Here is a 27,319-nt window from a genome sequence, read left to right on the forward strand (position 1 = left end):
TTGGTTCATCTGATGATGGGTCCTTAAATTATTTGAACAGCCAGACTTCTGCCTGTGCTCAGGGCTCTGTGTGTGTTGGGGTATACCCTCACCCCGCCAGCACTTCACCCCTTTCACCTTCTCTTTCTGACTGTGCAGAATCCCCAGGTTGGCAGGTGTGAGGGGTTACAGGCTTCTCAGGACTTCCTGCCTGCACGGAGCCCCACACTCGGGGGCGGCCTCCCAGGTCTCTGAGGGTGCACAGAGCTCACAGGTGTGGGTCCCCAGATTTTCTTTCTGTTGTGTTTGTCCAGTTCTTTTTGCTGCAGCGGACACCTTACCTCGGTGTGATTCCTCCACTCGTCACGTCTTCAACCATCACAACCCCCTCAAAGAATTTTGAGAAGTACCTCTGTGCAGGTGACAATATCTTTGGAAGTTAGCACAGAATTTTCTCATAATAAATATAGTGACATAGCATATAATTTCCATCGTGTTGTAAAATTTCATTTTAAAATACTAACTTTTCTCATATGACCTTTAATCATTAAACAGTTGCTGCTGATTGTTCTAAAATAATCTGTTTTCTTTTTCTTCATCAATTGTAGAGAGAGAGGAAGGGAGAGGGAGAGAGAGATAGAAACTTCGATGAGAGAGAATGTGATTGGCCACATCTTGCACGCCCCCCCACTGGGGATTTGGCCCACAACCTGGGCATGTGCCCTGACTGGGAATCGAACCAGTGGCCTCTTGGTGCAGGGTTGATGCTCAGGCACTGAGCCACACTGGGTGGGCTTCAGATTGTTCTTAACAAATGCCCAAGGGAAGGGGTTTTCCCTGAGTGAGCGCTGACTCAGGTCGTGTACAGACAAGCCCTGGGAGTAGGGCTTTGCAGGGAGGTCTCGCAATGACAGTGTGTGGCCGAGGGGCTCTAGCGTGAGCAGCGAGCCGCGTGCCCCCTCGGGGTGTTAGGCTGCTGGTTTTCGGAGCTGAGGACAGGGAGGTAGGAAGTTAAAGCACCGCAGAGTGTGCTGCTCTGAGACTCGAATAAACTCTCCTTGGTTGCTGAAAGCCTTTGGTTACTTCTCAGAAAGTGGACTTGGACCACTTCGCCTTGTTCTTGGTTTTAGAAGGATTGGGGTTTGCGGCCCACTGTTCCAGAGGGGCTTGGAGGTGAGGTCTTAGAGCGGCACACGCTCCGCACTTCCCAGCTCTGAGCTCTTGGGTTTCTGCCTCATTCCGTCTCCTTGCTTCCTGACCACAGAGACGTTGGTCAGTGACACCGTTTACTCGATAGCCCATTACTTGTGCAGCAGCTGGTGCTCTGCACTCCCACAAGTACTTGCTGGGTCTCCCCTTTGTAAGTGTGACTAGAAATGAGATGAGCAGGCAGGTAAGTAGGTAGATACATAGATAGAACCTTTCTTTTGTAATTACAGTATAATGATTATATTATTGCTTGTTTAATATTTTTTCAAGGGAAAAAAATTGAATCACATTTACAAGCTCATTCATTTTTGCTTGTTGGCCTCCTTACTTTGTATTTGATACACACACACACACACACACACACACACACACACACTTTTTAATTTGATTTTAAGCGGTAACCCCCCTCCCTGGCTGGTTTGGCTCAGCGGTTAGAGCGTCGGCCTGCGGTCCAGAGAGACCTGGGTCCAGTTCCTGCTAAGGGCACGTACCTCAGTTGCAGTTTGTCCCCAGCCCTGGTTGGGTCGTGTGGGAGGCAGCCACTCGATGTGTCCCTTTCACGTCGATGTTTCCTTCTCTCTCCCTCCCACTCTATCTGAACAAAAGATGGAGGAATGTCCTTGGGTGAGGATAAAAAAAAAAAGAGGTAACCCCCCATTTTTACTATTCTGTTGGAATAATAATTGGCTTCAGCTATGAAATACAATAAATATTATCCAGGTAATAATAATAGAATGACAGTGTATTTGTCTGCTCTGGGAAACGTGAGTTTTACCTCTGTGGTGTTACTGTTGGAAAAGTGCCTGATTCTTCACCAGCTTTCACAACAGTTGGTTGGTTCCCTGGCATCATCCAAAAAGTGAAATATAAATTTTTGATTATTATAAACCAAAGTATTTATACATACTGGGTGTGTTCCAACCCATAACAGTTATGATCTTTACTGATGATCAAACGCATGAATAATCCCATTGTCAGCCATTTGGAGATTATTCAGGCGACTTCGTGAGTCCTTTGGGTGTCACCCTAATAGTTTGCAGGTGACTAGGGTGTTTGTGCCACCGCGTCCTACAGGACACCTGCTACATAAGGCCTCTCTGCCAAGACCAGGAGACATAGCAGGTCATAGACACAGGAAGACAGCCAGAATGAGGTAAACAAAAAAAGAGGTCCCAAATGAAAAAACAGGACACAACTCCAGAAAAAGAACTAAATGAAATGGAGGCCAGCACTCTACCAGACGCATAATTCAGACACTGGCTCCTAGGATGCTCAGCGAACCTGAGGGAAGAGTAGATGAATTTAGGGAGAACTTCAAAAAAGAGACAGTAAACACAAAAAAGAACCTGCCAGAAATGAAGAATACAGTAACTGACATGAAGAATACAGTAGATTTGATGAAGCAGAGGATCAAATCAGTGATTTTAAAGACAGGGTAGTGAAAAAAACCCAATCAGAACAGCAAAAAGAAAAGAAAAAAAGTGAATAGTTTAAGGAACCCGTGGGACAACATCAAATAGGTACCAACATTTGCATCATAGGGGTCCCAGAAGGAGAAGAAAGAGCAAGGGATTGGGAATCTATTTAAAGACATCGTGACTGAAAACCTGCTTAACCTGGTGAAGGAAATACACACACAGGCCCAGGAAGTGCAGAGCGTCCCAAACAAAATGAACCCAAAGAGGCCCACACCAAAACACATCGTAACTAAAGTGCCAAAGGTTAAAGATTAAGAGAGAATCTGAAAAGCAGCAAGAGAAAAGCAGTTAGTTACCTACAAGGGAGCTCCCATAAGACTGTCAGTTGGTTTCTCATCAGATACTTTGCAACCCAGAAAGGAGTGGCACGAAATATTCAAAGTGATAAAAAGTGAGGATCTACAACCAAAATTACCCAGCAAAGCTGTCATTTAGAATCAAAGGACAGATAAAGAGCTTCCCAGACAAGGAAAAGCTAAAGGGGTTCATCACCACCAACTCAGTATTACGAGAAATATTAAAAGGACTTCTTTAAGAAGAAGAAAAGAAGAAAAATATGAATAATAAAATGGCAGTAACTACATGCCTATCAACAATTTCTTTGAATGTAAATGGATTAAATGCCCTAATTAGAAGAAGCAGGGTGTGCCCCGGCTAGTGTGGCGCAGTGGGTTGGCATCGTGTGCACTGAGAATTTGTGGGTCTGATCCCATTAGTGGGGTGTAGGAGGCAGCTGATCCATGCTCTGCTCTCATATCAATGTTTTTCTCCCTCCTCTCTCTAAACATCAATACAAATATTTTAAAAAAAGACACAGTGTGGCTGAATGGAAACAAGACCCTTACAGATGCTGTCCATAAGAAACCCACTTTAGATCTAAAGACTCACAGAGGCTGAAGGTACAGGGGTGGAAAAATATTTTATGCAAATGTAAACAAAAAAGGGTGTGGGCCCTGGCAGGTTTGGCTCAGCGGTTAGAGCGTCGGCCTGCGGTCCGGAGAGACCCGGGTTCAGTTCCCGCTAAGGGCACGTACTTCGGTTGCAGTTTGTCCCTGGCCCTGATTGGTCGTGCGGGTGGCAGCCACTCGATGTGTCCCTTCACGTCGATGTTTCTCTCTCTCTCTCCCCCTTCCTCTCTCTCCCTCCCATTCTATCTGTACAAAAAAAAAAAAAAAAAAAAGGGTGTGGTAGCAATACTTACATCAGACAAAGTAGACTTTAAAATAGACTATAACGAGGCAAAGAATAACATTTAACACACAGTCATCAAGATAAGGATGCAACCTAGGTGTCCATCAATAGATGAATGAAAGAGAAGCTGTGGTACACATATACAATGGAATATTACTTGGCCATAAAAAAGAATGAAATCTTACTATTTGCGACAACATGGAAGAACCTAGAGGGCATTAAGCAAAGTGAAAGAAGTCAGACAGAGAAAGACAAATGCCACGTGATTTCACGTATATGTGGAATCTGAAAAACAAAACGAACAGACGTAGAGAACATTTTGACAGTTATCAGATAGGAGGAGTTGGGGAGCTGAGTGAAAAGTGAGGGGGGAAGCAGCACAGATGGGCAGTTATGGCGTAGCCACAGAGAGGTACAGCGCAGGGGCTGTATGGTGCCCGGTGGGGGCTGGGGGATCACTTTTTAAAGTGTCTGATTGTCTAACCTCTATGTTGTACACATAAAACAATAACATAAAAGAATGGTTAAGGTGGTACATTTTATGTTATGTGCATTTTGCCATAATACAAAAAATTGGGGACAAATCTTGTATCATCACATTTCACAGCTTTCCCCAAACTTTGGAGCTCGCTCAGCGAGTGACGCATGGGCCTGCACAGCCTTATGCTCAAGCACAAGTCAGACCTGCTTCTGCCAGGAAAAGATCTGAATTCATGTTCAATTTAAATTGATACATTGTAACCTGAAACTAATGTAACCACTATAAGTTTGTATGCCAACTGTAGTTACATGTATTTATTTATTTTTAAAAAATATGTTTTACTGATTTTTTTTAGAGAGAGGAAGAAGAGGGAGAGAGAGAGAAACATCGATGTGAGGGAGGAACATCGCCGCCTCCTGCACAACCCACTGGGGATCGAGCCCGCAACCCGGGCATGTGCCCTGACTGGGTCGATGCTCAATCCACTGAGCCACAGTGGCTGGGCTATACTTAAATTTTAAAATATTAAAAGTTAACATGCTAAGACATGTTCTCAGGAAAATTATTAAAAGGGCTGAGAAAGAGACTGAGCGGCATCCATGCGACTGGGCTGAAGCACCGCGCACAGTGTGTCCGCGCCCGCCTGCCCGACGCCGCAGGGTGGGCACAGGTCTAGGAGTGAGGGGAGCGAGGGTCGGCCTGTGGCCCCCGAATGGACAGGAGTGTGCTGTGCCCAGTGGGGGGATATTTCACTAAGAATTACATGGAGAAGCAGAAACGCTCTTACTGGTTTTATTAGACATGATTAAAGTCATTTCTTGTATTTAGTGAAAGAAAGGTGTTTACTGATCAGAAAGGACAGCAGAGACGGTGGCTGGCCCTGAAGTGAACCCGTGATGGGTCGGGCCAACCACATCCGAGAACCTCACTTAGGTCATAGGCTTGACCTCTTGTGTCCGGAGAAGTTCTGTAGCTCCGTGTGGCTAACTGTGCATCCTTAGGATAAATAACGGAATAAGATGATGCTAATCTGTACGTAAGGGGGGAGGTCCGGTGTGCCCTCTGGTGGGCACCGGCCCAGCCTCTCCAGGCCCGTCCAGGCCCTGCTTTTCTTCCCTAACTCGGCCACTGACGGCGGCTTGTCCCAAACCGGCGTCTGGGTTGTCCCGCAGTTGCGTGCCTTGAAGTTTTCTTACCCCTGGGGCGGTGCAGGGTGCTGAGGAGTTAGCTCCCCTCTGCTTCTGAAAGGGAAATGCTTGGGGCTGGTGCGAGATTGACGTCGACGTCTGAGCCTGATTCCCTGAACCAGTGGCTTCGCGTGTGGTCCCCCGGCCAGCCTCAGTGTCTCCTGCGAACTTGCTAGAAATGCGCATCTTGAGCTGCCGCACTCAGAACCAGGTGATGGATGCCTCTCAGATCCGAGCACAGGCAGACCGGTGTGGTCTGAGGGACGCACCCTTCACAGCATCCAGAGGATATAACGATTCATTTTGAGTAAAGTTGAGGCGCTTCGTTTTTGTGTATTTTGGAACCAGTATAATTCGTTTGCAGTTTTATCGACGAGCACAGAATCTGTCCTGCCTGATGCTTGAAGGTCCCTGTTGCAAGTGAGGAACAGCAGTTAGAACCCTCCGTCCAGACTAACAGAGGCCGTGTCGTCCCCAGATAGGTCGCCTCTGGCAGGTGACCTGGGCCTGTCCTGGCAGGTGGCCCGGGCTCTGTGCACAGCTCTCTGGGCATCTGAGGCTGGGAAGCCGGGAGGAGGGAGGGGCCCTGGGCGATTCCCAGAGCAAGAAGGACGAGGACCCCCTTTTTTCATCCTCATCGAGGATGTTTTCATTGATTTTTGGAGAGAGAAAGAGGAACATCGATATGAGAGAGAAACATCGATCGGTTGTCTCCTGTATGCGCCCTAACCTGGGATTGAACTTGCAACCTAGGTATGTGCCCCGACTGGGATTCGAACCCAGAACGTTTTGTGAAGAGAGACCTGCTCTGTCCCCCTGAGACCTGTGAGGTACCTTTTCACCAGGTTCCTTCTTTGTTCCAATTTTGCTTCCACCTCGGATCATTTTGAAATACAACTGTTTGGTCTTATTAAAATGTAAATTATATAAAGTCACTTCTTTGTTTAAAATGGAATTGTTCCAGGACTCCCATGTCCTTAGGAAAAGTCTCGAAGTTTCAGCTGTTCTTGCCTCCCCTGCGTCCGAGGGTGTGAGCCGCTCAGGGCCCTGCTGACGTGGTCCTGGGCCCTAGACCAGCCAGCTGATAGTCAACGTGGACATTGCTTTCCCTGCGACCCGTGTTGCTCTCAGGTTTCGTGTGGGAGCTGTCCCCTCCTGCTCACCTAGCGTCATGAGGACAGGTCCTGCTCGCCCCGGGGCCCAGGCCTCAGAGGCTCAGGGACACTGCTCACCCCTGTTGGTGCCCTTCCTGTTGTTGATTTTTGCCCGTGTCTTGTGTTGTAGTTTGGGGCTGAGTTCCGGAGGTTCTCCTTAGACCGTCACAAGCCTGGGACGTTCGAGGACTTCTACCAGCTGGTCGTGCACACCCACCACATCGCCAACACCGAAGTGACCATCGGCTACGCAGATGTGCACGGCGACCTGCTGCCCATCAACAACGATGACAACTTCTGCAAGGCGGTGTCCAGCGCGAGCCCCCTGCTCCGGGTCTTCATCCAGAAACGAGGTACCGCCGCTCAGAGCAGTTGTCTGTCTGCAGAGCCATGCTCTCTCGCCAGTGATCGGGGACAGGAATTCACATTCGCTTGGTCCCCGTTACTGCGTTAGAAAGGCTGAAACGTGTGCATTTTCCACTTTAAATAGTGTTGACTTTCAGTGTTTTCACTGGAAGGACATTAATTCCGTAACGAGGAGGCCTGAGTCAGTAACCCAAGAACGAACGTCATGGTTGCCAGTATGTTTCCCACTGTGTTCTGAGGACTGGAAAAATATGTCAGCTTTAAATTGTTACTCTGGTAACTTGAGCTCTTTGGGCCTGGTCTTGCTGTTACAGCATCAGAGCCTCATTTTAGGTTTGTTTTCTCTGTTTGCTAAGTTTCGGAGAACCTTAACGTTTCAAAATAACGTACCGTTGAATAACATGGGTTAGGGGGCATCCACCCCACAGGAGAAAATCTGTGTGTATCTTCGGGCTCCCCAGAGCGTAGCTGTCCCTGGGCACCCACAGGGCATCAGTTCCAGGACCCCCTGCGGACACCACAATCCGGGGCCGCTCAGGTCCTCTCTTGGGAGCAGCCTAGATCAGCACAGACGGCTGGCCTCCGCGTCCGCAGACCCCGTCACAGACGAGAAGCAGAGCAGGTGATCCTGATGGCTGTCCACGTGTCAGTGGACGCACACAGGCTGTCCCCGGGCTGTTCAAGGGAAAGAACCCCCTGAGGTGACGCTGGATATTCGGAAAGTGACAGTTTAGGGTTAACTTGGTCATGACTGTCCCTCCTTCCCCAAGGGCACCTTCCGTCACACCAAGCGCCCTCACGGAGCAAAGTGGCTGCAGCACCTCTCAGGTCACGTGTGAGCTGCGGTGACGTTCCCGTCCGCAGGAGGGGACAGTCCTGGTCGGGGCAGAGCCTGAGCACGGACAAAAGTAGCAGCTGTGGGTGCAGGTGGAGGCCCCGGGTCGCAGGGCCTGGTGCTCGGTGTCAGGCGTCTCCCTCGCAGACGTCCCGGGACCAGCGGGCAGCCTGGGCGCAGCTCAGAGCACGCCGGCCAGGGTCAGCTGCCGCGTCCTCGTTTGGGGTGATGGCAGGAACGCGTGGAGGGAAGGGCAGCAGACTGCGGACCTCGCTCTGCGCTATTCCCTGGCACGAGATCAGACAGCTCCGCTTCTGCCTTCTGCTGAGCCTGGCGTCCTGCCCACGACCCCGAGAAGTCAACGCAGCTGTCGCGTCCTGGCGATGGCCGGGGGCGGCCGTGGCCCTGCAGGGCCTGGCTCCGCGGTGGCTGCCGGGTCCTCCCCGTCCCTGTGGCCCCACCGCAGTCCTGTGGGCCGGTGTCGGTGCCCCTCTCAGGAGGGCCTGGTCCCAAGCACTCTGCCGGAGCGCCCCTGTCATCTGCTCTCTGTGCTGTGGCCGCTCACTGCTCCTGGGCTGGCTGCTGTCCCGCAGCTCTGCCTGCACCGGCCGCTCTGTGGTGTGGGCAGAGCTGTGGGTGCGAGGAGCCACGCGGACTGCAGACGCCTTGCGCTCTGTCCTCTGTGGGAAGGGAATGTGTCTGTCCCGCTGCGTGTGGGCGGGGCTTGGAGCCGGACAGAGGCTCTGTCTGCCCCTGCCGAGCCCGGTCCTCGTGACACTTGGCACCCTCGCTGTTGATCCCTGATGCTGAGTGAGACAGGAAGCTCCGGGCCGTGTCTGCAGGTGGGAATGCGCCACCTCCCATGGCCCTGCGGCTCGGGGGCCGGGGTCCTGCATCCTGTCCTCAGTGTTGCCCATCCTTCCTGTGACATCAGAGAAATAGCCCAGAGTTGGACGAGCTGGCTTGCGGTTCCTACCCCGTCTCATTCCAGCATGAACCACCCACAGCCCCACCTTTCTGCGTCGTGTAACAGCAAGGAGCTGGGGTGCCTGCGTGCAGACTGTCCGTCCAGCACGTCTCCCCAGCTGTGACCCAGCGCTCATGCCTCCTCGGAGGCACCCACCTCGGGCTGTTTTCAGGCCGAAACAGGGGACAGTTCCAGGTTCACTGGGTGTCAGTAACACTGTGCAGAGGAGCAGAACCTGCGACTTTGTTACCAATAGAAATCACGGAATTTTGTATTGTGTTAGTGGTAGTCAGATGTCTTCAGTGTCATTTACAGTAAATCATTGTTTTAAAACAACGGTGCAGGTTGTTATTTAATGTTAGAAAGAAAGCACATATAGTCCGGCCTCCATATCTGGGGGTTCTGCATCCACGGGGTCAACCAACCACAGATTGGAAATATTTTGGGAGAAATGTTTTAGTTTTGTTGACATGCTACATGGTGAGGCCTACAAGGTTGCAGACTTTTTTCCTTGTTATTTTCTAATCAATATAGTTTCACAACTATTCACCCAGCATTGACACTGTATTACGGGTTCTAAGTAATCTAGAGATGATTCAAGGCCACCGGGGGTGTGCGGAGGTTATATTCAAACAGCACATCATTTATATAAGGGAGTTGAGCACCGGCGGGTGTTGGTGTCTGGGGGGGTCCTATTGTGTCACACATTTGCTTTAGTATTTTGATAATTGTCTGCAAAGTGATCATTTCCTCTGTAATCCCAGGTATTTAACTTTGTGCCTTCAAGAATGCTATTCCGTGAAGGCATTTCCAAGTATCGTGAGATTTTTGAGGGTTCTTAGGGCACTTGGGGTTAAGAACTCGGTTGCAGTCAGCATTTGGAAGCTCAGGCAACAAGCCAGAACTCACTTGGATTTGTGGCTCCAGGAACCCAGCCAGGGGACTTCTCCTGAGGACGTTGGACAGTGTTTCGGCTTGTGCGGCGCACGTGTGTATGCACACATGTGTGCATGTGTGCGGTGTGCATGTGTGTGCGTGGTATGTGGTGTGTGTGTGCATGTGTGTGGTGTGTGTGTGTGTGTGCATGTGGCATGTGGTGTGTGTGTAGTGTGTGTGCATGTGTGTGTGGTGTGTGCGTGTGGCATGTGCGTGGTATGTGGGGTGTGTGTGTAGTGTGTGTGTGGTGTGTGTGTGTGTGTGGTGTGCATGTGTGTGTGGGGAGCTCCAAGCTCCTCCTTTGCTAGGTCTCTGCAGCCCCATGCGGGCCGGGCTGTGGGGTGCCCCCTGGTCAGACAGCAGATGTCATCATGCCTTTCACTCTCGTGCCCATTTCAGTAAGAGACTGGAAGAGTCTCGGTGGCAGAAGCTGGAGTCTTTGTGCATTTGGGCTGCAGCCCCGCGGTGTCAGGGGAGCTCTTCTCTGCCCTGCGGACCCCTGTCGTCCCCAAGGAAGCTGCCCACCCGGAGAGGACGCAGGCAGGACCGGCAGAGACACTCCGAGTGTCTTTCTAATTTTAGCAGAACAAACAGGAAGTGCGAGCACCCATCTAGTAGTTGCTTCAGCTGCCAGCGTGCCCTGCACGCCTGCTAGTCAAGACGCGGGCTTTCACCTCTGGGCCCAGCCGGGCGGGGGCCCGACAGAGTCTCAGCTGCTCTGTCCCAGGCTGTCCGGGGAGGGTGGCGAAGTCTTCACATGTCACAGGACTCTCAGGACAGTTAGAACAATCAGAACAAGACTCTCTGAACTGTTTACTTTTGCACGAACCTAAATATAGCACATTGGCCCTATCTGTTAACTGTTCTCTGGCAATCTCTGGGTTCCTAGAACGAGGAAGACACATTTGTAAACGTTTTGATTTATCAGAAGTTGCATGGTTGGGAGCCGAGTGAGGGGGTGTTTACTGGTGATTTCACTTAAGCGAGTTGCCAGAGAAAGTAATTAAGGGGTGTTCTTTGAAGTAAAGCATGTGGAGCTATTGAGAGTTTGGTTTAGACATTGGCTGAACCTTAAGCTACCAGCCATATAAATCCTGAGTATGAGGGCTTTTCTTGGACTCTTCATTAAAAGTAGCCAGAGGGGTATGGTTCTGAGTTGGGGGCCCACTCTGCAGCGGGAAGCCCTCGGGGGTCTCACTGGTGACGCCGCCCCCTGCATCTGTCGCCACCGTCTTACGAGCCCAGGCTGCCGAGGCTGAGCTGAGGGCAGGGTGAGGCGCAGGGCTCATCTGTGTCCCCACACCCCAGAGACATGTGTCCCTTCTGTCACTGTCCCTGTGCTCTGCAGGTTTGAGGAAAGGGCAGAACCACTCGCACCGCCCCCCGTGGGAACATGCAGAAAACACATGCCTGACCCGCACCCCCAGAGTGGGGGGAGAGGCGGGGAGAGAATGTGCTGACGCAGCCGCCAGAAGGAAAACAATGGCGAGCCACCCACTGTGCACAAGCATCCAGGGCTCGTCCGGGGGCTGGCCGCTCCGCAGCCTGTGACCAGCGTGGGCCACCTGTGTCCTGGGGCTGCCTGTTCCCTGCCAGCCGTCCTCCCTCGGAACGTCCCTGCAGCCTGCCCGTGTCTGCGCGGCCAGAGCTCACAGCGGAATTCGATGCCGCTTTTTAATTATTTTCTAGTCATGTGCACTTTTACGTCTTCAAGCTCATCGTGTAATTTACAAGTAGGATTCATGCATTTTAAAAACTCAACATCATAACCGTGTCCTAGGTCGTTCAAATTCTTTGTAAACCTTTTTGTTTTTAAAAGTCTTTTCTGGCCCTGGCCAGTTTGGCTCAGTGGTTAGAGCATCAGCCTGCGGTCCAGAGAGACCCGGGTTCGGTTCCCACTAAGGGCATGTACCTCGGTTGCAGTTTGTCCCCGGCCCTGGTTGGGTCGTGCAGGTGGCAGCTACTCGATGTGTCCCTTTCACGTTGATATTTCTCTCTCTCCCTCCCACTCTATCTGAACAAAATATGGAAAAATGTTCTTGGGTGAGGATAAAAAAATAAGAAAATAAATAAACAAAAGTCTTCTCTGTTTATAACATATTTGTAAAAGAAAATTCAGACCACATGGATACAGCCCTCTGCTCTGAGATGGTCCCTGTCTGCAGACCCGTGGTACAGACGGTCAGTGGGACCTAACGTGTGTGCTGTAGGCACTGTGTCTGTGACTACGTGTCTGCACATATGTACAGTCCTTCTCACAGACATGTAAGTGGTATGTCTGTCGCTAAATGTAACCGGCCCCTTATTAATTCAGATCTCCACCGTTTCAGTTTTTCAGTGTTATGAACTGTGTTGCACATGTTTGGCTACTGTCAGGTACTTTCGGAGACGTGTCTTTTTGGAATTAGGGGCATATTCTGAACTATGGTGTCCATTTCCGGTGGACCTGTCCTCGGGGCGTTAGGAGAAGGACCTTTGAGTTGGGTCATTGCAGAGCATCTCTGGAGATGTGGTGTGGAAACAGGTGCATTTTGAACGGACCCTGTTGACCGCTGTAGTGAAGCCCATTAGGGTCTGGCCCGAGGTGGGGGCAGGGCTGCCCTTCTGCCAGGACAGCTCCCAGCGTGGGCCGCATGCATCTCCGGCGATGGAACCGCAGCGGCAACCGTCCTTCCCCAGCACCCGGTGCTTCAGGCTCTGTGTTCGGGAAGCCCCTCGGAGCCTGGCCTCGCTGGGCAGCAGGTGCACCCCCGACGGGGCGCCGTGTGCCTGGTCCCCCCGTGGCTTCCACGGAGGCTGGAGTGTCGGTGGCTGAACTGTCATGATCATCGAGTGGTGACTGTGCCGAGGGCACGTTACTCACCTGGTTCCCAGGAGGACAGGCACGGCCTGCGGCCTTCATGCACGGTGAGCCCGTGATCCTTTTCTTTTTTCTTTTTATCCTCACCCGAGGACATTTTTCCATTTCTTGTTCAGATAGAGTGGGAGGGAGAGAGAGGAAGAGAGAGAGAGAGAAACATCGACGTGAAAGGGACACATCGAGTGGCTGCCACCCGCACGACCCAACCAGGGCTGGGGACAAACCGCAACCGAGGTACGTGCCCTTAGCAGGAACCGAACCCGGGTCTCTCTGGACCGCAGGCCGACGCTCTAACCACTGAGCTAAACCAGCCAGTGCGAGCCCGTGATCCTGACGGGCGGTTGGCTGTCAGGCGCCTGTGTCAGCAGGATGTGTCTCTGACGCAGAGAGCAGACTCCTCAGGTCAGGGAACAGCACTGCGCCTGTCTGCAGGGTGGGTTTGGGTTCTGTGAGCGGGATTCTCCGACTCTGGGATGGCCCTGCGGGGTACTCTGCACCTCCGTACCCCAGCCTCCTGCGTGCCTGACGCTGGTGTGAGGCTTGGAGTGGGGCCCGGGCGTCTCCCACAGGGGGCGCAGCCCCGGCCCCCACCTGACCGTGCAGGCTGCCGGCCCTCCCCACACCCGCCCGTCCTCGGGCACCACGGCCAGCAGCTCGGCCGCCGTGACTGCTCTCTGAGCACAGCTGCACTGGGGCAGGAGGTGCTGCGGGGCCTGGAGCAGGGCCCGTCCCCGCGCAGGGCCGCTGAGTCGGAGGGGACGCGTGGAGGGTTTGCACAGAGGCTTAAGCTGCTTGGTGTCACCTGCGGTGTGCAGTTTGGGAGGGACCTGCTGCCTCTGGAGAGCATGGAGTTCAAATCTGGAATGACGTCTAATTAACTGGCACTCAGGGCTGGCAGAACAAAGTGTCTGCCCCCAGGCTGTGGAAACCAGGGTGGCCACTGAGCTTCCCCTGGTGTGTGTGGGGGGGTGGCCACAGGTGTCAGCACAGAGGTTCTGGCCTCTGGCACCTTCCAGAAGTTGTGTCCTTGCTTCGTTCCTGTGACCTGGTGATGGTGCCCAGGTCACCAGCCCGCACTTGGCGCCAGACGTGCAGACCCTGCAGTGAAGCCCCAGCTGCCATTGCTGCGGTGTCCTCACTGAGGACGTGGCTTCTGTGGCCCATGAGTGCAGAGCAGTTTGTCGTTAAAGGGTGTTACCTGCGCCATGTGGAGTCCAGAGATATAAAAATTTCCATCGTGACCTCTTCTTTTCCCGCAGCGTGAGCAAGATCGGGATTTCCTCTCGCACAGCGGTTGGTCTTCCTGTTTTCCCTGTATCTCTGTACTTTCCACCTCTCCTGTGGGAAAGTGAGTCAGCACGGGGCTCCACCTGCACCCCGGTTCTCGTAAACACTGCAGCCCTCTGGCCTTGACTGATGTAGGCAGAGAGCTGGGGCGAGACCCACAGTCGGCTTCGCAGCCGTCGCCCCCGAGCGGGCGTCTGCGGGCTGAGCGCAGGGTGTGCCCGGTGGTCCTGCCGGCCAGCGTCCCCGTCGCCCAGCGCAGGCGGCGGGCTGGGAGTGCTGTCCACGTAAAGAGGAGTATTGATACCATATAGATCACTGATAACAAAAGCGAATTTTTTATTGCGGCAAAGCATCTGTAACAACTCACCACTTGGCCGTGTTCAGCTGTGGGGCTTTGCACTGTCAAGTTCCTTTACGTTGTTGTGCGACCACCCAGTGTGTCTTGAACTTTTCCATTTTCCCGCCTGAAACTGTAGCAGTAAAGCAGTACCTGTTTTGCTGTTAACGTCAAACTCCAAGAAGTAGCTCTGTACCTGTCAGTGTGAGTTCCTGTAACCTGTCCGTGGGCACATTCACAGCTGCTACATGTCCACAGTCTGCTCAGAAGTCTCAGATCCCAGCCAGTCGCTGAGGAAGTAATTCCCACTGGCGGGTGGAGTCGTCCTGTCCCTGCAGACTCCGGGCTTCCCCACCCCTCTGGACGCTCATGTCTGTTCCCCGCACGCTGACCCTGCGTCTTGGATCTCACACGGCAGGTGGTGAGTGTCCAGTCAAACTACCGGGAAGAAGCCCGCCCAGCACCTGCGCCTGCGCCTGCGCCGGGCACCAGCTCGTGGGCTCTGAGCTGTGTCGAGACGCAGTCGGTGCTGTGTGCTGGGGGTGAGGGGCCCTGACGATCCCATGACGTGCTCTGGTGCAGACCTGTGCCCCAGACATCTCTGTGTGCCCCCCACAGCCGGGGGAGGGGCAGGGTGACAGCCAGCTCCCCAGTCCCTCCTGCGGCGGTGAAGCCCAGACAGCCTGCTGACGACACAGAGCAGGGATACGAGGCGGCTTTGGGATGGCACCTCCTCACCCACCGCCTCGTGCTGGTGGTGCCTTGGAAGGTCCCTGCCCCCTCCCGCCCAGCTTGTCTCGGCCTCAGGGACCCTGCGCCGTGCCCACAGCGTGGCCCACCTTTCCGTGTGTCCTGACAGCCAGCCTGCGGCCCCGGGAGCCAGCCCCCCCCCCCCCGGCCTTGGCTCACGTGGCACGGGCTGCAGGGGCTGGAAGGCTGGTTGACCCTCTCTTGGGCTCCTATGCAGATGTGCCCCGGACGACCCCTGCCCATCCCGTGTGACCTCAGGGAAGCACTCGGCTCAGAGACCATGGGAAGGAACGTGTCTGCTGGTGCTGCTTGCCTTTGGGGGCAGGTGCCGAGTCAGAGACGCTCCTGTGTGACCGGGGCTCTTGGGGTAATGGATGTGCAGGAGGTCGGCAGGGGGTGCACTGGGAACGGCTGGCTGTGCACCCTCACAAACGAGCTCAGGGCCGGTGTGCAGGCCCCACACGCTGCCTCAGTCCCGCTGTGCCAGGGCTCTGCCCCTCCTGGAAGGGGTCTCATCTCCCAGAGAGGATGTGGGGGTGCCTGTGTCCCTCTGGGGGTCTCCAGGGTCTCCTGAGGAGGCGCACAGGCCAGGGCTCTACCCAGGCCCCCGCGGGGACTCTCTCCCTGGCTCTCTGCTCAGAGCAGCAGGTGAGGGGGGCAGCTGACGTTGGCAGCACCTGGAGGCTCAGAGGAACAGACGTGGTGGCCGTTGCACCCAGTGCCCCCTCTGCTCAGGGAGGGCTGCTGCTGCTCTGGGCGCGGCTGGCGGTGCCTGTGGGGGCCCAGCGAGGGTGGGCAGGGGGGTGAGGACCTGGTTGGTACCCCCTGGGCCTCTTTGTGGGGCTCCTTCAATCTCCTTCGAAAGGAAAGGGCTGCTCACTGCCACCCGGAGAGTTGCTGGGGGGTCTGCTCTAAGTAGGGGCTTTCCTGCCAGCAGTTATTTTCGGCCGTTTGATTACAGTGTCCTCTCTGGTCACCCTGCAGCGTCCTGTAAATACAGGCTGAGTGAGTCACAGCCCCGGGCTGCACAGTGGTTGGGACGTGGACTCTGGACAGCACACTCTTCCTGGAGGTGGGGGCCCCAGGAGGCTGTCCCCCCACAGCCTCCGCTCAGACACTGACGCTGCTGCACCAGGCCCACCGTGAACTGGGGGCGTCGACCCTCCTGGTCGGCCTGTGAGTCCGCAGCTGAGTGACCAGGCCGACAGGGCTCCCGAGAGGTGTGTGCTGTGCTGCCGCGTGTGGGCGCTGGGCCTTCCTGGGCCTCTCTTCCCTCCCATCTCCTTCCTCCCACAGCGTGAAACAGATTTCAGTGGGAGCGGGTGGGAAGCCGGCTTCTGGGACGTGGAGGGGCTGGGACGGTCCTGGGGGCGGGGGACCAGCGCCGAGCTTGGACAGCGAGAGGGATCGCTAGCCTTCTTCTGGGAGTGTTGTGTCCAGGCCGTGGGCTCAGCCACGTGGCCTGTGACCTGCCGGTGGAAGCTGGTCAGACCCTGGCGCTGCTGGCGTCTCAGTTCTGGGTGTCGGAACCGGGCTTTGCGATTGGGGGAGGCAGCGCCCGGGCCACAGGGTGCCTGCGGGAGCGCACAGCCCACTTCCCGGGGTGACTGTGTCCGGATCAGCGACTTGGATAAAACGGTGCCAGGTGCAGGCGCACGAGTCAGAAGAGGTGGAAACCCGCTGCAGCAGGAGGGTGGACGGACGCCAAGGCGTTCGCTGCTGGTGTTTGTTCAGCTTTGTCTGAGAGCAGCTTCCACAGCCTGAGTGTTTCCCTCCAGCTCCCTCAGGGTCACCCCGTCCTCTGGCTGCTGTGGCCCCCGGACGCTGTGATTAAAGTGAGCCCGATTCCTCAGCTTTCCGGCGTGCGGCCTTGGGCAGGTTACTTCGTCTCTCCTGTGCCTCGTCTCCCCGCCTGGTAATCCCCAGTGTGAGGTGATCTCATATTTGGAAGTCCCCCGGACAGTGCCTGGCAGCCGGGCGTTGCTGAGTGTGAGCTGTCATCTGCCCCCTTCCTCAGCCCTGCAGGGTGGTGGGGCTGTGGTGTGTCCTGGGGGGTCCTGGTGTCTGAGCTGTGCCAGGGGAGGCCTGGCTCTGCCGGTTCCCTCGGCGCCTGCCCAGCCGCCTGAGAGTGCCGAGCGCCCCTCGCGACGGACGCAGGTGGTCAGGCCCCCAGAGCCAGGTCCTCACATGGCCTGTCGCTTGCCGGGACCACCTGCTCCTTCCACCTGGAGCAGAACTTAGCGGCATGTGGCTGCTGAGTTCCCCCCGGGGTGGGGGTCCGTTGTGCGGAGCCTGGGCTCTGCCCCCGCCCGGGAGGAGAACCAGGCCCCCCCCGCGGGAAGAAGCCTCCCTGGCTTCAAAGCCTTTACAGTGGCTGTTGCTGGAACCTTCTGATTCCTTCAGACGGTTCTGCAGACCAGAAGAGATGAAAAGACATTGGTCAGGAAGCAGATTTTAGGGATTGAGGGTAAAATTCTATGCGTTGCTTTTAAAACAGTGGAAGAAGCAACAACTGCAGATGAAGCTATTGATGCTTGATTTCAGATTGCCCGACAGCGGCATGAAGGGTTGGCGTGTGCGTGCGTGTGCGTGCGTGTCCATGCATTTACACTGTGTGCCAGGAATGATTTCGCCTCGGGCTGTGAGTGTAGCGTCAAGTTTAGCTAGATAGGAAACACAGTGAAAGTTAAATTACTTTCATTAAAATCAGTTTTTAAATCACTTCCTCCTAATGCATTACGAGGTATCCACAGGACTGGCCGCGTGGATGTGTAAGCAGAGACGCTGTGGCTTTGCTCCCTGCGCGCCCAAGGGAGCTGATTCCTCAGCTCAGCAAAGCGAGTCAGCACCTTCTAGACTGTGTTCATCAGGGAAGTTACTGGAAAACACCCAGGCCACACACCTGGGCGCCGTACCCTCTAGATCCCTGCAGACAATGTGCTTTTCTAGTAACACACAACAGGGAATAGTTTCTTGTGTGCACAGCAGAGCCAAGAGAGTCTGAGGGGCTGTGCAGGCGTATGCATGGCCCTCCGAGGCCACCTCCAGCTCCGCTGTAGGCTGAGTCCTGCCTGGGACCAGCTGGTCCCGTCCTCGGATCTGCCTGCTTGGCTCAGCTCCGTGTTCCTGCTGCGCCGGCTGGGAAACTGCTGTCTGATTAGGTCTCGGCTCTGCTTCGGATCCTGGAGCCGCCTCAGAGGACTGCGGGCGGCAGGCAGGGCCACTGCCCACGCCTGACCCGTGGAGTGAGCAGCACCAGGTGTGCGTGAAGCCGCTTTCGGTAGGTGCCCAGGCTGCTCAGGGCGACGGAGCGTCACCAACATGGTGGATTCCGAGGAGACGGCCGCGTGTCCTTCCGGTTCATCGTCTTGGATTCGAGTCCGCTCCCGTGCCGCCTGGATCTCTGCCCTGTACACATGAAGATGATGTGCTGTGGGAAGCTTCTCTGACAAAGGTGTTATCAGAGTTAATGAAATAATGAGGGCAGATGACCTAGAGCTTCTGAAAAGCAAGGCCCTGTGTCTGCAGCATCACTGAAGCCGCGATAATGAGCAGGTTCGTCTTCACTCGCCTCTCGCCCCGTGGACTGGAATCAGGTCAGGTGTTTGGATGGTGGCTCCTTCCTTCCGAAAAGCCTGTGTCCTCACCGTCACCACCAGGAGACCTGCCACAAGGCTACTTGGGACAGTCCGGAATGACTGGATGGTCCAAGTTTCTAACAAAAATGGATGTGAATCCAGAACAGTCAGGAGGGTGTTGATTTTAGCCTAATTGGGGGAAGAGGGAGAGGTCACAGGAGGGGCAGATTAGACTCTCACTCATGTCTGGTGAGGTGGCAGCCGCTGGGAAGCAGAGTCATAGCGTCTGTGGGACCTGGTGTTCCTTTGTGTTCCTCCCAAAGCTGAATGTCCGTCAACTCTAGACTGGGTTCCTCACCCCAGAAAGAAACCCTGAGCCCGTTGAGTGCTTTCTCCTCAGCAAACACTGACCAGCTTTCTGTCTGCATCTGCCTCTTCTGGGCATTTCAGAAGAAGAAATAATGAACTATGTGGTCTTTGTCACCTGGCTTCTCTCACTCAGTGTGATGTTCTCGAGATCCGTCCACGGTTCGGCATGTCATTCAATTTCCGTGGCTGACTGGTATTCCACCGTGTGGCGGGACCACTGGCTTATTCGTTCCCAAGTGGCTGGACACTGGGCCTCCCACCTTTCGGCTAGTGTGGGTCTCGCTGCTGTGGACATTCTGGTACAAGTTTCTGTGCAGGCACCGGTGTTCATTTCCGCTCGGCGGTCCCTCCAAATGTCCGGTGTAGGGCTGCCCTGTGACTCAGCAATTCCGCTCCTGGACCTGGGCCGAGCGAGGCGGAAGAGCAGGTGAACCGACGGGAGCTCCCAGTGTGGGTGCTGGAGAGGCAGCTTCATTCAGTGCACAGTCTCAGCTGTGCAGCAGTGTCTGCGGAGCAGCCCCGGGCAGGAGGCCCCAGGGTAAGGCCTGCTCCCTGCCCTGCCCTGGCAGCGAGATGTCCACTTTGGTGTTTCCGCCCCAGCCCCAGCCGTGGGGAGCGCAACCACCGGTCCCCAGCGGAGAGGGAAGTGCACTCCCGGAGCCTCGGGAGCTGGCTCGTGCAGGCACAAGTCCCGCCTGGTCCCCGCCTGGTCTGTCCTCCTCGTTTGATTGGTCAGAAGGCACTGTCCAAGGGTCAGGGTGGAGCTGCCCCATGGGTCATGAGGTGCCATGGGGATAGGTAGTGGGGGAAGCCTCGGTCCTGTGGGTGGAAACAGGGTCCCAGGGGCTCCGTCACCCCGAGGCCCACGGCAGGAGCACAGCGCAGGCTTCTCCTTACGGGGCCGCTGGCGCGCGGTCGCCGTGTGGAAAGGGCTCCGTGGGCCGCCAGGAGGTGCTCTGAGCAGGCACCTTCGTCCTCGGGGTCCGCAGCCCAGCTCCTGGTCTTGGGTTCCAGGAAGCATTCAGTCTCCGTCAATGAGCGTGAGGTCTGCTGTGTTTTTTTTTTTTTTAATCCTCACCCGAGGACATTTTTCCATTTTTTGTTCAGATAGAGTGGGAGGGAGAGAGAGAGAGAAACATCGATGAGAGAGAGAGACACATCGGGTGGTTGCCACCCGCACGACCAACCAGGGCCGGGGACAAACTTCAACTGAGGTACGTGCCCTTAGCGGGAACCGAACCCGGGTCTCTCTGGACCGCAGGCCGACGCTCTAACCACTGAGCCACACCGGCCAGGGCCCGCTGTGTTTTGTGTGGAAGCCCCAGTGTTTGTGTCTCACATCAGGGCAAATTCACTGTGTGTGTGGGGGGGCAGGGGTGTTCTTAATTTCATCTTGTTTTTGAAAGAAAAAGGATCAAAGAAAATAATAGAACTACCTAGGCACTCGCATAGTTTTAAAAGAAAGCACACAGAACGAGAGTGAGGCCCTTCGGCCTCGTCAGCGCTCGCTGCACACGTGTGGTTGGAACCCGTTCTGGCTGTCTGTCCGTGTGGTTTCCTTCTGTCCCGTGTACGCCTGGCTCGAACGAGGACATCCGAGCTGATTTCCTGACTCGGGGAATTTAAACTTTACGCCACAGCTTTATTTAGAAGACACGTATTGTATTTTACATTCCTTTTTGCTTAAACGTCGTATGAAATGTTGTCAAGGCGGGTTTTGCTACAGAAACATCATCGTGACTGGTTTTGCTAAGTTCATACCTCCGTGGTCTGGGGAACAGGGAGTCGCTAAAGCCAAAGGAATGTCTGCAGCAGCAAATGAGAGGTTTCTCCCGGCCTCTGTGGGGAGCCCTTGTTATTCATAGCACAGACACGGAGACAGCAGATGAGCCGGGTTCCTACCCAGACTTGCCTGGTGCTGGGTGTGAGGCTGGCTGAGCTCTGCATGGAGGCTAGCTGGTCCCTCCCTCCCCCTCCCTGCCCCCTCCCTCCCCCTCCCTGCTGAGACTGTGGCCAGTGCGCCCGCAGGGCCCCTGGGAGTTTGCTGACTGTGAGTACAGGGAGGAGAATGTCTCTGGCAGTCTTTGTCCTTGGATTTTTCAGTTTTATTTTTCAGAAGCCGCTTTGGGAAGACCACACTTTTCCACTGACCATTAGGCAGCTCCCCCCACACCCAGGCTCACTCACGGCCTGTTTCAGACGGTGGCTGTCGCTTCTTTTGCGTGGCCGGTGTCCCTCTTGTCCTCAGTTTCCCTGCAGATTCCTCCTTCAGACGGAGCTTGAGAGGGTGGGCTGGGATGCAGTTTCCTGGGGAGGATAGCCCCCCCCTCAGCTGCACCCCAGCCCCCCCCCCCCCGCCCTTCCAGGAGGTACAGGGACTGGGGGCGGGGCCTCTGATGTCAGACCAGGCACCTCCGTTTTGTCAGCTGCAGCCAGCGTCCAGCCCTGCGTCCAGAACCCGACAGAACTGTGACCCTGGGCTACAGAGGCGTCTGTCCATGGTGTTCGTCCTGCCCAAATAAAAACTGTACTTTTTAAAGGAATGAATCCAAGCCTGGTGAGCGCGTGGGTGTGCCATGTCCCGGGTCGGCCGCTTCAGAACGGGCCTCGGGCTGGTGACCATCCCAGATGGCTTCTGGGTGACGGAAGGACGTGTTGGATCAGCACCTCCTTTTCCCATGAAAGCTCTTTATCCAGTTTGTGTCTGCAGACACTTTGGCCAAAAACATTACCTTAAAATGTGGATTAAGTTTCAGTGTGTGTTTCGGATACTGTTGGAAATAAATCCAGGGTTGCGGTGTCGACACCTGGGGCTCGATCCCTCAGCCGTTAACCGGGACAAGGAAGCGTGTTTAGCACCTGTGGGAGCTCACGGTTTTCAAAGCAGTTCCAGAGTCTAGACTCCAGCCGTCACCTGCTGTCTGTCTCTCCGAGGAACGGGGGAAGCGGGGCTGGGGTGGGTGGCCCAGGTGTCTCAGGAGAGGGACACCGTGGTCCAAATCGGAGGTCACGTCACATTGAGTGCCTGCGTGACCCCTGAGCCCAGCCTCAGTCTCCCTGCTGACAAGGGGAGGGGTGGAGTCAGGTGCAGGGACGTGGGAACTCCGTGGGCTGCCACGTGCTGTGGTCCCGGGGCCTTGTTGCGGTGTAGGTCCGGGCAGGCTGGGCTCTGCGGCAGCTCACGGGGAGGGACGGGACGGCGGCAGGAGGGCTGCGGTCCCTGCCGAGCACCGTGAGAGCAAGGCCAGGCCTCCCTCAGACCCTGGGGCCCAGCTCACAGCAGGACTCAGGGTGCCAAGGTCTGAGGCGGTGTGAGGGGTGCTGGGGAAGGAGGGTCCCTTCTCCACGCATCTCCAGGGGAACGCCATGTCCCACTCCGAGGTGCTGGGCTGCGCCCACCCCGCCCAGCGTTCCTGCCGGCTCTCGTGTGGCCCCATCTTCACGTGGCCGTGGCTCATCAGCTGCCGGCCGGCCTCAGGACGCTGCTGGACACATGGGGGGCAGGTGGTGTTGTCCACTGCACTGCGGCCCTTTGGGTGCAGGTTCTCTGCCGAGGGCCCCCTGAGCCTTGTGGGGGTTCACCTCGGGCCCCCTCACGTGCTGCCAAGAGCGTCCCCGGTGAGGACAAGTACAGACGTCTGCACCATCACCGTGTGGCCCTTGTGGTTCGGGAACCTGGGGGTCAGTCATGGCTAGTCCCTGGGCTTCCGCTGAGGGTTGGCCTCCCAGGAAGGCCACCCGGGGTCTCAGGCATGTGGACGGCACCGGGAAGGGATAGGCAGGCGCTGGTCCAGGCCTGCTTTTCACATCACGCTGAGCACCCGTCACTGGTGTGGTAGAGATGAGCAAGTTTAAAATGCAGTGGTTCTTCTGGAAACTTCTAGGGCAGCTGCAGGCCCTGGTCAGTGGGTGGTTCCCAGCTGCACTGCAGTTAGCTTCACAAGGACTGGGGAGAACAGGGGCGCTGTGTGTTGGGCCCCACCCTGAGTCTGTTGGATCAGGGCAGGGAGTGCCCAGGGCGGCCGGGCACGGGCCGTGGTCAGGGTGACCCCGCTCACAGGACTGCGGGAGCCTGTGTAGGGAGAGTCGGCTCCCTCAGGAAGAGCCGAGTGCTGCACCGTGGGCCGCACTGCCTGTCCCTGCCTGTCCCTGCCCAGCCTCTGGTCAGCGGGGCTGCCAGGCCTGAACCACCCTGAGTAGGTGGAGCTCAAGGCCCTGAGCCAGGGCTGTGTGGCCTGCGGCAGCCCCTCCCTGGGCTGTGATCACGGCCAGAGGCACATGGCTCTGCAGTCAGACCTCTGCCTCTGGGCGAGGAGACGTCCGGGCGAGGGGGAGCCTCGGGGCTGGGTGGGCTGAACCCACGGCTGTCGGGGTCCTGGCTCTTAGCTGACGGCTGTACCGAGACCTCAGAGCCCTGGCACTTAGGTGCGGACCTGCCGGGACCACCCCAGAACCTCACTGTTGGAAGTTGCGGTACCAGAATCGTCCCGGAGCCCGTGCCCTCGGCTGCTGGCGGTGCCAGGACCTGGCCCGTGAGGAAGGGCGTGCTCCCCACGGGGCGGTGGGCAGGAGGCGGCTGCTCTTCGGGGTGCCAGCCGGGCTGCAGGTGACTTCACCCTGCCCTGGCCGCTCTGTCTGCGATTCTTCCCTGAGACACCCCTGCTGACCTCAGCCCCTGGGATTACTCGGTGAGAACGTTTCCCTCTGGTTAAAAAATTGTGACTGAGCCCTGGCCGGTTTGGCTCAGCGGTTAGAGCGTCGACCTGCGGACCAGAGAGGCCCAGGTTTGGTTCCCGCTGAGGGCACGTACCTCGGTTGCAGTTTGTCCCCTGCCCTGGTTGGGTCGTGTGGGTGGTGACCACCCGATGTCTCTCTCTCTCATCGATGTTTCTCTCTGTCTCTCCCTCCCTCTCTCCCTCCCGCTCTATCTGCAGGCCTCCTTCCAGGCGAGGGCCACGCCCCGTGGCCTGGCCGTGGGCTCAATGCGGAGGTTTGGCGAGAAGTCATCCCTCGTGGGCTGGAGGCGGGAACCACGAGTTCTGATTGGTGGTTTGTTCCCAGCCCCCCTTTGTGGCTCGTGCAAATATGTCAGAAATTGGAGGGTTAGCTCTCCGTGTCCTGGGCATGTTACTCGTCCACTGTCTGCCCAGCTGGGCCCCTCCCCTCCCCACTGATGCTGCTTCCACGAGAGCTTCGGCTGTTTGCCGTCGACGTGCCCTGTGTGTGGGAGGGGAGGGTGGGCTTCGGGACGGACACTCGGGGAAGTCACGCCAGCGGCTCCCAGTGCCCCAGGAACTGTCTCCTCATTCTCTGGTCTCTGGTCCACATCCCTTCGGAGCAGCAGAGACCAGCCGGCCCCGGCACACGTCCCTCCCGCCCCTCACAGGGCTGGGTCTCCATCCACCTGCACCACGTGTTTTGGAGACAGAGGCTCTCTTCGGTTCCTCAAAGGGCCGTGGTAAGAGGGCTGTGCTCACGGTGAGCCACCAGGACTCAGGACTTAGCGCGCGCAGCTCGGGGCAGCCAGCCTGCAGGACAGAGAGGAGTTCTGGGAGCTCCGTGTGGGCTCTCAGGGCCGTGCTCACGTCTGTGTCCAGAGCAGTCCTCCTGGCGGTGGTGGTGGTGGTGCCGGGCGGGCTGGAGCCTGGAGCTGAGCTCAGGGAGGACTCAGCCAGAGGCAGGCGTTTCTGCCCTTGTCCCCAGTGGACAGCACTCGGGAGCCACCCTCTGCTGGGTGGGGTTTTTATTGAGATTTTCTTTTAGAAGATCGCAGTTGTCAGTAGTACACCGACCCCTGTGTGTTTGCCCTGTCCCCCGGCGGTGACGTTCTGCAAAGCTGCCCCACCACGCCACCGCTCTGATCTCGCACCCCCACCTCGCTGATCCCCCCACCTCGCTGATCCCCCCACCTCACTGATCCCCCCCACCTCGCTGATGCCCCCACCTCGCTGATCCCCCCACCTCGCTGATCCCCCCACCTCACTGATCCCCCCCACCTCGCTGATGCCCCCACCTCGCAGATCCCGCATCCCCCCACCTTGTCTGATCCCGCACCCCCCATCTCGCTGATCCCCCCCACCTCACTGATCCCCCCATCTCGCTGATCCCCCCACCTCGCTGATCTCCCTACCTTGCTGCCCCCCCCCCCCCCCCGGCACCGTCCTCGCTCAGAGTGTGGGCTCCTGTGGTGTCCGGGACAGACAGCCTTCTGTCTGGTGAAACTGGACACAAAGTAGTCACTGCTTCTTCCCATCTTTGGCAACACACACTGTTTCCTGGGACTGCGGCCCTTCCTGCTGTGTCCTCTGGCCTGAGGGCTGGGGAAGGACCCGGCAGGGGCTGGAGGGCAGGCCTGTGCTGTGCCCGCAGTGCCCTCCTGCAGGCCGAGGCCCGGCCAAGACCCCGCAGCAGCTGCTGGGGCTTTGAGACGGTTTTGTTTTCAGTTTTGAAGGGAGTTGGAAATACACATATACGAGGGGTGACTGGTTCTGAAAAGAACAGTCTAAGTTCACACTGAACACACGCCCGTCAGTCTTGTCTCCGTGCTGAACGTTCCCGGTGGACTGCGGGGCTCTTGGTCCCGAGCTCATGCGCACGCCCTTAAGACTGGCCCTCTGCTCGGGTGTCCGCTGCCCCTGCCCCTTCCCGCCATCCCTCCTGTTTCACACGCTTCTCTCTGTTACTGATACTTTCCAGTGAAAACGTGAGTCCCAACGGTGTCTAGACGTGTCCTGTAGCTCCCCCACCCCTCTGACCTCCTTCCGAGGTTCTGTCTTCTCGTGACTTCTTCCCTCCTCCCCCCGGGTGGGTCCCATCGCCGACCCACAGGCCTCTCCTCTCCTTCCGCAGCGCCCCCTCCAGGAAGCCTTTCGGGATTGACTGCTCTGAGCAGCATGACGGCACCTGGGGAGCGGGGGCTGCTGGGCAGGGGAGTGGGAGCGTCCCAGGGCCTGCGAATGCCACGTGCTGCGCGCTGACTCCGAGGCCACAGCCCACTGAGAGGGCGTTGACGGAGGTCACAGCTGGGAGCGAGCGGGCTGGGCTGTGCAGCGTCCACGTGGTGCAGCCTGACACCAGCCTGAGGGCTTCTGGGGCGATGAAGGTTAAGAGAGGTCACAGGAGGGCCCAGGTCCAACAGGGCCGTGTCCTCAGGAGAGCCTGTCCCGCGGGGAGGACACAGCCCTGCGGCCGGGAAGAGCCTCGCCCAGGCCCAGCAGCGGTGCCCTGGGAGCAGCCTCCAGCCTGCAGAACCGTGGGGGGTCTGGGCGGAGCCACGAGAGCAGGGGGGTGACCTGGTGTCCCCAGTCCTGCACCGGAACAGTCAGTGAGTGGCTGTGGGTTGTATTATCTGTGGGGGGTATTTTGATGGTTAATTTCACGTGTCCAGATGGCTGGGAAGACATGACCACAGGGTGTGGAGGAGGGTGTTTCCCGTGAGTTCGCATTTCATTCAGCAGCCCCAGCAAAGTGGAAGCAAAGTGGAAGCCTCTTCCGACCCCCCACCCGCCAGGGCTTGATGGGCACAGGGGGTGGTCCTCCGTCCTGATGAGAGTGTCTGTCTTCTCGAAGCTCCTGGCTCTCCAGATTCGGGGACTTCTCCGCCGTCCTAACAGCCCGAGCCAGTTCCCATAATAATCTTTCGTCTTCTCTGAGGGTATCGCCGGCTCCGTTTCCGTGGAGAACCCGACTGCGTGGGCTCCGGTGCTTGGCAGTGTGGGCAGAGGCTCCCTGGGCTGTTCTTTCTGTTTTGCTCGTTTAGCCATTTGGTCCCGTCTCTTTCCTCCTGCCCCCAGCACGTGGGTTTGCCCACTTTCTCTGCGTGTGGTGTAGACGAGTGAGCGGAGATGATGCAGATGTCCAGGGACATGCTCAGGGTGACGGAGAAGCACCGGCCTCGGAGTTTCCCGCCTGCGTCCAGCAGTGCGGTGGCTGCTGCCCCGCCCCCCAGCTCGTGTCCGCCTCAGTGTCCGCATCTGCTGAGGCCGGGGGTCCTGTCCTCCCGCTGCGAGGCCACGGGGGAGACAGTGGACACTCGCGCGGCCCGGAGTCCAGGCGGCTGGGCCCAGCGGACTGGCTCTCAGGACCTTGGGAAAGTCCCCTGGAGCAGCTGCCAGGCCCTGCGTCTGCCCCTGGTCTGTGGACCTGGGGGTGCAGGGTGGGTCCTGGGTGCTGCTGAGCACCCAGAGTGGGTTGGAGAGGAGGTTCAGGCGAAGGACTTGCAGCAGGGCCGTGTTTGCTGCCGTCTCTGCGTTCTGCGCTCACGGAGACGCTGGACCGGCTCGGGAACGGCAGGCAGTGCCTCAGCTGAGGACCCGCTTCTCCCGCGGCCTGAAGCCGTAGAGCCAAGAAGAGCGA

General features: G+C 56.8%; 1 protein-coding gene across 1 annotated transcript in view; it reads left to right on the top strand.

Moving 5' to 3' along the window:
* Positions 1 to 27,319, top strand: part of PARD6G (par-6 family cell polarity regulator gamma) — a 55,345-nt gene that overhangs the window by 16,682 nt on the left and 11,344 nt on the right. Inside the window, exon 2 of the mRNA XM_036245185.1 lies at positions 6,810 to 7,032. Coding sequence (XP_036101078.1) covers positions 6,810 to 7,032 — 223 coding nt within the window. The remainder of the gene's footprint in view (positions 1 to 6,809; positions 7,033 to 27,319) is intronic.

This window comes from Molossus molossus, unplaced genomic scaffold (assembly GCF_014108415.1).
Source record: "Molossus molossus isolate mMolMol1 unplaced genomic scaffold, mMolMol1.p scaffold_m16_p_6, whole genome shotgun sequence".
Lineage (NCBI taxonomy): Eukaryota > Metazoa > Chordata > Mammalia > Chiroptera > Molossidae > Molossus > Molossus molossus.